Source organism: Brassica napus, chromosome C7 (assembly GCF_020379485.1).
Source record: "Brassica napus cultivar Da-Ae chromosome C7, Da-Ae, whole genome shotgun sequence".
NCBI classification, from domain to species: Eukaryota; Viridiplantae; Streptophyta; class Magnoliopsida; order Brassicales; family Brassicaceae; genus Brassica; species Brassica napus.
Genome location: NC_063450.1, coordinates 53558789 through 53569239, shown reverse-complemented (window position 1 = coordinate 53569239; position 10451 = coordinate 53558789). Strand labels below are relative to the sequence as shown.

General features: G+C 35.9%; 2 protein-coding genes and 1 long non-coding RNA gene across 3 annotated transcripts; 2 read left to right on the top strand and 1 right to left on the bottom strand.

Annotated features, from left to right (window-relative positions):
- Position 1: 1 nt before the first annotated feature.
- Positions 2-787, top strand: LOC125590179. Its single transcript, XR_007326380.1, has 2 exons — positions 2-290; positions 387-787. It is a non-coding gene; the product is annotated as an uncharacterized LOC125590179 (long non-coding RNA).
- Positions 788-3021: 2234 nt separating this feature from the next.
- On the bottom strand, positions 3022-6404 carry LOC111207874 (calcium-dependent protein kinase 5-like). The gene is made up of 7 exons (XM_022706314.2): positions 6038-6404; positions 4847-5628; positions 4284-4427; positions 4036-4188; positions 3681-3964; positions 3379-3603; positions 3022-3287 (listed from the first exon to the last, which is right to left on the bottom strand). Exons 2-7 carry the CDS (start codon positions 5574-5576, stop codon positions 3177-3179), a joined length of 1647 nt encoding a protein of 548 aa, XP_022562035.1. The 5' UTR covers positions 5577-5628; positions 6038-6404; the 3' UTR covers positions 3022-3176.
- Positions 6405-6611: 207 nt separating this feature from the next.
- LOC111207877 (zinc finger protein ZAT3-like) lies at positions 6612-8848 on the top strand. The gene has a single exon (XM_048763385.1). It carries the CDS (start codon positions 7216-7218, stop codon positions 8086-8088), a length of 873 nt encoding a protein of 290 aa, XP_048619342.1. The 5' UTR covers positions 6612-7215; the 3' UTR covers positions 8089-8848.
- The last annotated feature ends 1603 nt before the right edge of the window (positions 8849-10451 follow it).

The window sequence follows — 10451 nt, the reverse complement described above, 5'->3', positions numbered from 1 at the left end:
AAACAAACATTATAGGTGTAATTGGCTGGGCATAAAAGTTAATGGACCCCACACAGACAGAGAGAGAGAAAAGTGTAATAAAAACACAGCCTGTTGTGTTAGAGCTATGATCACTACTTTCTCTCTATTACTCCAAAACATTTCATTTCTTCTTCTTCATCTCTCTCTCTCTATAAAAAAAAAAGCAATGAGCTCGATGATGGAAACTCTCCAGATTCGCAAACAAGTTTCTCTCCCCGTTTCTCAGCGTCCTACTTCCTCCACCACCACCGATGATGATAAGCCTGCAGGTATCATCCGACGTAGCCTTTCTTCACTCTCACTCAATCTCTCAAACAAACCAACGGAGATAGCATCAGCTGGATTCCAATCTGTTTCTGCTATAGGAGAGCAAGCAAGAAGCTGGTGGGAATGGAGTCGTTCATGGATCCTTTCCAAGAAGCTAGATCAATCGGCTCATCACATAACTGAGGAAGTAGTATAATGCACGTCACCCCCATCTCAGATCCGCAATCTCTCATGCATGGACTCTCTTCTTCTGATATCATTCCTCTCTCTATAGTGTCAATAAACGGTTAAGCTTTTGTAATTTGGCTCTTATAAAATATGATCTTGGTATGAATCAATTGGATTATAGTCAACCATAAGGGGATGTGTTTTTGGAAAGTTCGATGTTTGTATTTTGTTGCTATAGTTAATAATGATTTATTTTGATTTCTTTACATCTTGTGCAGTTGTATTTTGTAACCATGAAATTATGTAGAAACACGTTATTCTGTTTCAGTTATTTATACAGCGCCAATTTTTTTACCACCATTAATGAAAATAGTTTTAATAATTTACAAGCAAAACTCCTACAACATATCAAACCCTGACGATCTACGACCGACACAAGTATTAATGACACTTCGATTGCATGGTATAACTGAGATTTGTCATGTGTGTGTGGCCTGTAGCCGACATAACATTTGTCGGTGGATGCAATATCGTCGGTGGCGTATTGCTATTTATTGTTTTATGTTTTAAACTATTTATCGATTATGGTTATATGTTTTGCTAAAGTTTGACTTCGAGTAACAATGAACGGTTTAAACTTTGGTTTAGGTAAGAATGTGCTGATTGCCAAATATTAAATTGATCAAATAAATTATGTTAAAGGTTGCGGCGTTACAAAGCATGTGAATATGTTCGTACAACATATAAAATGGTTTTGGTAAATAATGTTCCAAATTACAGATCGTTGCCAATGTATGATTTGTTGTGAACGGCCTTGAGTTTTGGGTTTTATTTGAGACTAGGGTACGTCCGCGCTGTGCGCAGAATATTGTTTTTTGAATAATGTAATTATTTTGTTGTTTTTATTTGTTAAGAGCATTATTTGGTGTTTTTAATGTGTTATATAGTAGGTAGTGATATGCTAATATATTTTGTGTTTGTTTTTTTGAATAATGTGTTATTGTGTGTACAATACTTGGTAATAGTGAAGTAAACCTCTAACGTAAAAGAATTTTGAATTTCAATAACTTTGCATCTACGCATTTGTTGATTAATTCTAAGATTAACGGTTTCAACATCAAAATTGTATTATATTTTTGAAAATTAAAACTTTTAATATATTTTTTGTCCTCTTCCCATATTTTGACTTGAGCCGTCACCGTCTATGTAGTTCGTTACCTTTCTGGTGTGCGGTGCTTCTCACCATCACCGGAAAAAGACTCACTTCTTTCTCTCGTTTTTCTTTGGATTCTTCACCTGTGAGATTATATGGTATTTGTTGTAGAAGAGATTTCTGAGTTTTCAGTTGTTCGGTTGATTCTCACTGTATTGTAGGCTGTTCCAGTCAATATTGATTGCTCATCTTTTTCTTTAGATTTCAGCTGATGTTAGGAATTGCATCTCCTTGGTTGGGTCAGAGTTTAGTCGTCTTTGATGTTTTATTCCTCGTCGTTGGCTTACCGTCAATAGTCTTTGCTCGTCTTCGTTTTCAAAATCTAGTTTTTGGTGTCCTGACATTTATGCTCTCTTTCATAGCTCGAGGGCGGCTCCATAGTTTGCTGATTTCGTTTCGTCTCTCTTTCCCTCACTATTCTCGCATCTCTTTGCAGCTTTCATCGCATCTCTGGTGGCTCTTCCTTTCACCATGTTTGCCACTCGAGGTTTAGATAATGTTTTCGTTCGTGTATGCTATGTGGGCTTGGAAAGTAATTTTTGGTCTCAAGTTTAGTTTATGATTTTTTGGTGGTTGTCTTCCATTCTCCATTCCTCAAGTTGTTTCTTTTCTTTCCATGTTACCTTTGGTATAGGTGTGCGGAGTTAGTCTCTTGGAGCTTTGGTCTTTTCTATCCAGAGCTTTGGTCTTTTCTATCCAGAGCTTTGTGTTTTTTCACTTGCAAGGTCGTGTTGTATGTTCGTGTGTTAGTTTATGAGATGTTTCTTACCTTTTAGCTACTGGTTGTGATTCCGGTGCTTTAAGCATATATCTTCCTGCTTCTTGGTGGCTTTGGCCTTTCGATTATTATTCTCCATCTGGCTCGTTTTCTTGGTTATTTGTGTTGGTGCTCTAATTTTTTATTCTTAGTTTGATTATTAATAAATATATAATTTGTAAATAAAATAATAAAAATTAGTAAAAAAATAATAAAATGGTGAAAGTTTATGCATTATTTATATTATTTTATTTATTTCGGACCAATAAGTGCGAGAATGATTAGATAGTACACAATTAGAAATTTATGGAGTAAATTGTAATAATTTAAAAGAAGAAGGATTTAAAATACAAAAAAAAAACATGAAGACACATGTCAACAAACTCCCCCCTTCCATATGTCATAAGAAGGGAAAAAGCCAACTTTATATATATAGATTTTTAAAAGGACACATACTTAGAAAAAGCAACTTTGATTACATGATTGAGACTTGCTAGCTCGTCAAACGCCATTGGTATTTACAAACCTTATTATATATATTTTATTTAATTCAAGTTGTGTGGTCTGTGATGATCCTCTAGAAAGTAGAAAGAGATTTTCAAAGTAAAAAATCCTTAGAAAACACACAACATTGATGACAATTTTTCGTTTTACAAAGAAAGAAGATAAACAAAGCTCACTAGAGATTGTTGATCCCATGAACATAAACATTTTTGAAGTCACAAACCACCAGGGGAAAATTAACGACCTCTAAGCGTCTCTCATGCTAATGTTCAGACTGTTTCTCATCGTCCTTCTTCCAACACCAGCGTTTCCCTTTTGCATCATCTCCACAAACTCACCATAATCAATCTGTCCATCCTGTAACATCAAAAAACTTTTTATCATCTACGCCTAGACACAAGTCTTTAGAGAAGAATCTTGAAGAACAAAGTCGTTATAATAAGCTTACATTGTTTTTATCAACTTCTTTGATGATGTCCTCAAGGAAAACATCAGTCATACTATGCTCAACACACGCTTGCTGCAGCTCGTCTATCGTTATGTAACCACTTCCGTCTTTGTCAAAGTACTGAAACGCAGCCACAAGATGCTCTTCCCTCTCCAGCTTGTTGAGATGGATCGTCGCTGCAATGAACTCGCTGTAATCAATCGTCCCACTGTTGTCCACATCAGCCTGTCAAACACAAGAAGCTCCATGTTAGAACAGACAAACAACACTACATTCAAATAAGATTTTAAGTTTTTTTGTACCGCTTCCATAAGATCATGGATCTCTGTGTCTTTCAAAGTAGATCCATATTTCCTCAGACCAGCTTTGAGTTCATCAAAGGTGATTGCACCACTGTTATCAGTATCCATTGCTTGGAACATTTCTCTTAAACCAGCAATCTCTTCCTCAGAGAGACTCTCAGCTATCACCTTCAAAGCCATCTTCTTTAGTTTATTCATTGCAGAAAACTGCTTGAGCCGAGACAGAACAGCCGGATCAAGTGGTCTATCTGGTGCAACACCGTTCTCACAGATCCAAGGATGACCTGCAAACAAGTAGATGTAAGCCTAGTGCTTGTTGCTAAAATGTAACCATTACTTTAATGTGGAGACATACGCAAGACTTCATGAGCTGTCAAGCGCTCTGCAGGCTTAGAGGATAACATTCTGCGGATCAAGTCTTTAGCACTGTCTGATATCACAGGCCAAGGGTCTGAATCAAAGTCAATGTATCCCTTCAACACAGCATCAAATATCCCTTGCTGTGTTTCTGATTCCCCAACAAAAATAAGACAAAACAAAACACATCTCAGGTGACTCAGACTTTCTAAAGAGCTTATATGACCAAACACCAATCACACTTACCTGCCCAAAACGGTGGGACTCCGCTTAGCAATATATACAGTATAACACCAGCGGTCCATACATCAGCCTCAGGTCCATAACGTTTGAGCAAAACCTCAGGAGCAACATAATATGGACTCCCAACAACATCAGTGAATATTTGACCTGAAACTCACAGGAATATCAAAACCAACCAAATCAATATTCAAGAAAATCCGTAGGTGGTAATTAGGCATTTTATAGGAGATTATTGATTAGGCGGGCGTCTAAACCAATCTTTTGATCGCCTAGACAGATTTTTTTTCTTAAAAAAAAATCATTCAAGAAATCCATAGGCGGTAATTAGGCAGTTTTATAGGAGATTACTAATTAGACGGGCTTCTCCTAGACAGATTTTTTCTAAAAATCATTCAAGAAATTCTTAGGCGGTAATTAGGCGCTTTATAGGAGATTATTGATTAGATGGACTTCTAAACTGATCTTTTGAACGTCTAGACTCTATTTACCACTTAGTAGCCGCCTAGACCGATTTTTAGAACACTATTAAGGAAAACATTAACTAAAGCTTTTCAGACAGTTTTTACCTGGTTTGAAAAAAACAGAAAGACCAAAGTCAATAGCCTTGAGAGAGAAATCATCATCCTTATTAACCAACAAGAAATTCTCAGGCTTCAAGTCTCTATGCATCACACCAAGAGAATGACACGCTTCCACAACTCCCACAATGATCTTAGTCAGCTCAGCAGCTTTCCTCTCGCTGTAATGCCCTCTCTGAATAATCCTATCAAACAACTCCCCTCCAGCGCAAAGCTCCATCACAATGTGGACGTACAAAGAGTCCTCATACGCTCCTTTGATCGTCACGATGTTGCCGTGACCAGCTAAGTGGTGCATGATCTGAATCTCTCGTCTAACGTCTTCAACGTCTTCTTTGGAGATGAGTTTCCTCTTGGAGATTGACTTGCAAGCGTAGTCGACGCCAGTGGCGAGTTCTGTGCAGAGGTAGGTTGTGCCAAACTGGCCTTGTCCTAGCTTGCGGCTGAGAGTGTAGAGGTCACGAATGTTTGGGGTCTTGTGACCGAGGACGTAGTAAGCTTGGTTGTCCATGTTGCGTCTCATGATTGGTTCTTTTGAAGGGATAACAAGAGGTGAGTTTTTGCTGTCTTTCTTGGGAGAGGAGAACTCTTCAGTGTTGGTGGAACTAGAGCGGTTTGAAGTGACGTTTGTAGAGGTTTTGGAGTTGTCTTCAAGCTTAGTACTGTTATTGGTCTGGAAGAGTTTGTCCTTGAAAGATCCACGGCATGAATTGCCCATGAAACAGTGGAAAAGATACTAACTTTCAATCTCTCTTCTTCATCCAACTTAACTGTTCAAATAGATATTATAAACAAGTCAAGACCCTCTAGTAACAGACCAAACCCAAGAAGCTAAAAACAAGAAAGTAACAAACTTTAATAAGCGATAAGAAAATCACATAACCAACAACAGATTAAGCATTTAAAAGTACATCAACTTTCACTTTATGTTACTTTATCCAACTAACAGTCCAGACAAAAACTCATCAGACCAAATCAAAGAAGCTTATAGATAGTAAAAGGAAGAAAGACACAAACCCCCCCCCCCCCCCCCCCCCCCCCCCCCCAGATCAGATCAACCATTAGAAAGAACAGAGAGTCAAAAAGGAGCTACTAAAAAGTCAAATCTGAGTTTACTTACAAAGGAATCAGAAACAGAGGAATGAAATAAAGCAAAAAGAGGATCTAGTTATAACTTACCAGTAAGTAATCAGAGAAGGGTGACACAGAAGTCTAACTGACTGAGAATGAATCTGAGAGACAAAAGAAAGTGGAACAAGAAGAGGAAAGCTACAATATTTAATGTTATTTCCACCAAAGGAAAGCTGCTCTCGGTTTAATACAATATAGTATAACAAATTTTATTCGAATCTCACGAATAAAAAATAGATTTTTGGGTTTATGTTTGGTGAGAGACTGGTCGGACAATTACATTCGTTGGATGAGAGTGTGTTTTGTTTATCTTACGGCGCCGATTGTGGGAAGAAAGTTCTTTAGACTGCTTTGCGTGCTCACAGCTACATTTCCTTGACCCTAGCGGTTTCCTCTCACCTTCTTCCTCTTTGGATTATTGATAAACCACTTCCTCTTTTAGTCTTTTATACTACTTGGTATATGAGAACATTCTTCTTCTTTTTTTTGACAAGTCTTGAATATTCGGATTGTATAAGTTGATGACCATTTATTTATGGTCAACACACTGAGTCCACGATGCCGGTTCAAGTCAATGGGATTAATGGTTAAGAAAAGTGTGTGTTGAATGTGGACGTGTGACATCTGCTGCTTCTTATTTAGTTACTTGAACCATATCTATTTTTTTGGGAAAGGAGAAGATATGTTTAACTTTTTTGTGTTCAACCATGCAAACTATGTAGTAATCCTAGATTAATATTTAGGAAAATAATGTTTTTCAAAGTAGTTAAGACTAACTAATCACAGTAATCACTAACCTAGAGAAAAGCCAAACCCAACCGGAGAGAACTGAGTTCCGGTTCAATTATTGCTAAGAATGTAAATATAAACCAAACTAAACCGATGACAAAAAAAAACAAACTAAACCAGAAAATCAAACCAAGTTTTAATTCGTCATTATACTGATGGAGAATTCGGATTAGAAGGCCCATAAAGTTGGCCCAACAAACAAAACACTCGACAACGTGGTTTCAAACTGCAAAGGTGATAAGTCTTCCCTTACAAAGTAAACCGCTCTGTTCCTCAACTGAAGTTAACTGTCTCCCTGTCCCTCCATAACTTCCTCCCCACGTAACCGTCTCCTTCTTCTTCTTCTTCTTCCTCCTCGTCTACTTAAGCCACCCTTTCTCCAACTTTCATCCTTTTTTCTCTTTTCTTTCATCACTTAATTTCTCTACGTGATCACAATGACCACCAACAATTCCGATTCAGATCCCAATTTTCACACTCCACTTAACCCTACATCCAACGCAATCATCCCTTTCTACCGTACTCCAAATCTCCAACTTGCTTTATCTCCAAGTTACGACCAGAGCCCTAGAAAGAAACGCACCAAAACGGTTGCATTACCCTCTACTTCTTCACCAAAACCAAAACCAAAATACCCTAGAAAGCCAGACCCAAATGCCCCCAAAATCACACGTCCATGTACCGAATGTGGCAAAACGTTTTGGTCTTGGAAGGCTCTCTTTGGTCACATGAGATGTCACCCTGAGCGTCAATGGCGTGGCATCAACCCTCCTCCTAACCACCGTGGCCCCACCCCGGCTTCATTTTCAAACCAGAACCAGAGATCACCAAATTGGGTCTCCCTTATGACCGAGGAAGATCATGAAGTCGCTTCTTATCTCTTAATGCTGGCTAATTCCATGCCGTCATCATCAAGCTGTGGTGAGCGGTTCGAGTGTGGAGGTTGCAAGAAAGTGTTTGGATCACATCAGGCTTTAGGAGGACATAGAGCTAGTCACAAGAACGTTAAAGGATGCTTCGCTATCACGAACGTGGCTGATGATCCTATGACGGTTACTACTACTACTCCTAGTGATCAAGATCATCAGGGTAAGATCGTTACGTTTATGGGGAATCATAAGTGTAATGTATGTTTTAGAGTGTTCTCTAGTGGCCAGGCTTTAGGAGGTCACATGAGATGTCACTGGGAGAAAGAAGAGGAGACGATGGTCGGTGGTGCGTTTGATCTGAATGTTCCTGCAACAATACATGATATTTCGTCTACTTCGGACACAGCAGGGTGTTCATTAGATCTTAGGTTAGGGCTTTAATTAGTAGAATATAATTATAGTTACATGTTGGATGTTGGCTTCTAGTATATATATATATATAGGATAATGTTGTTAATGTTGTGATTTGATGATCTGGATAATGTATGTCGCTAGGATATTGGTGTGTTTTGTGTATTCTCATATATATATGCTTAATAATGAATGTGTTCAATACTTCAATTCCGGTTTTCAGTGTATTAATTTGAAAACCAATTACTACAATACAACAGGAAAAATTACAAGAAAAATATAGTACAACGCAAAATAAATAAATAAAATCTTAATTAACAAAAGAATACTTTAAGAAGCTGAAAATCGTTATATGCTGGGATCTTTTTTGTATTCATCACAAAACTTATATGGAGTAAAAAACTGGATAATCCAAGCTGTAAAAGAAGCTCTCAAAAGTATAGGCGTATATCCAACCAATAGTAACATAGAGTTCTTTCAGAAACACTTTGAGCCGTTTTGATAAAATTAAACCTAGCTTATGGAACTAATTAATTTTACAAAAGATTTTTTTTTGGGTATGATTCTTGCCAAGTTTCGTTGTTTGACCTGATCTCAAACTCACCACGATCTCCTTCTACAATATATCGATTAGATTTAGATCTTATTCCGCTAAAGAATCTTAGTGTTATATATATATATATATCTTAGCCAAGATAACCAGCTAGCTTTAGCATTATTATATAATTAAGATTGAATCTTAAAAAACTATATTAATAATCTGAAGATTCAGATGCATTATAGGTAAGCACGCGGAACTACTTACAACAAGCACGAACCCTAATCCGAGACAGTTTTTCAATTAATCTTCTCGACTTTATTAAACAATCATATACTCAGTTGTCCTTCAAAATTAGCAAACTAGTGCGACACACAACCTTCGTGAATATTCAACTACTGAATCTTTTTATAACAATAGTTATCGTTTACAGCGATGTCTGTTAGTATATAAATGCATCAAAAACAACAAAAAGAATCCTCTTCTAAGATTTTCTATTAAAATAATATATGTAAAATGCAATATCATGAAAACGAAACGAAAACTCCATATATATAGCTTGATTTATTCTTCTGGCTTGTGTAAATCACAGCGAGTGAGATAAATATTTAAAAACTGTTCACGTATTCATTTTTTTGTCTAAATCTGCAAATATGTTGACAAAAAAAATATTAATAACATCTGCATCATAATATTTTAAATATGTTAGTTTACAAAAAAATATATTTTAAATATGTTGTTGCTTTGTTTATGTATGTTTAAAAATGTTAGATATGAAGGCTTTTTTTTTTTTTTGGTTAAAGATACGAAGGCTTACGTAAGATGAAGTTGACCGATTTATCTCCTTACACGTTCTTTGCTTCAGAAAAATGCTGAAGTATGCTCAACTTAAGTTTCATTTTTTTCCAACATGCTCAAAGTTAGTTTAAACAGACGAACTCGGCAAAATATATCCGATTTTATATTTATTTAGTATTGAATAATTTGAGATGCTTGAATGTATAGCAGTGACTTCAGAAGTTGGAACTTCCTACGATTTGACTTTAACTATACGTTTTTTGTTCAAGTATTCAAAAGATATTATTTTGAGATATATCCCACAAGGCCACAATATACATAATCTTGTTTACTGATTAAAGTATATAGAAGACTGATTTATAAACATTATGCTGATGCTTGCTGACTTTGCAACATGATTTATAAACATTTATTGGGGTGAAGTCATAAGAAAATGTCAGAAAGATATCCAACAAATATATATATTTTAAATGAATTTGACGATCTCTGATTTCTTATGCTTGCTGATTCTGCAATACGATGTTGTTTATTTTAAATTGTAACTTACTATTTAATACATCCCAATCCGAAATGAAAAAAAGTAACCAAGGTGATATTAGAAACCTGTCAGTACAAGTATAAAACATATATATGGTTAGGTATATATGTATTTTTAGTGTACTGTATATATAACTAGATTTGATTATGTGGGAAGCACGTCATTGTGACTTGTTAAAGATAAAACATATAATATGCATATATTGAGCCATAATTAACTAGACTAATCAAATCATATTAAGTGAATTCTCGAGGGGGATTAACTTATATTTTAGTCCAGACTTTACACCTAACCAAACCATTTTCAAAAATAAGAAACATCGAATCTATATTATTAAAGTTGAAGTATACAATGAGATTGTTTGGAAACTTGAATAATAATTTTAATAAAATTTGTTTGGATATATGAATAGCAGTATCTATTAATTGTATTTCCATATTTCACTTAGTTTAACAATTTTATTAATTATATTACTTTAAAAATAATTTACATCATTAATTATATTACCATAATAGTAGT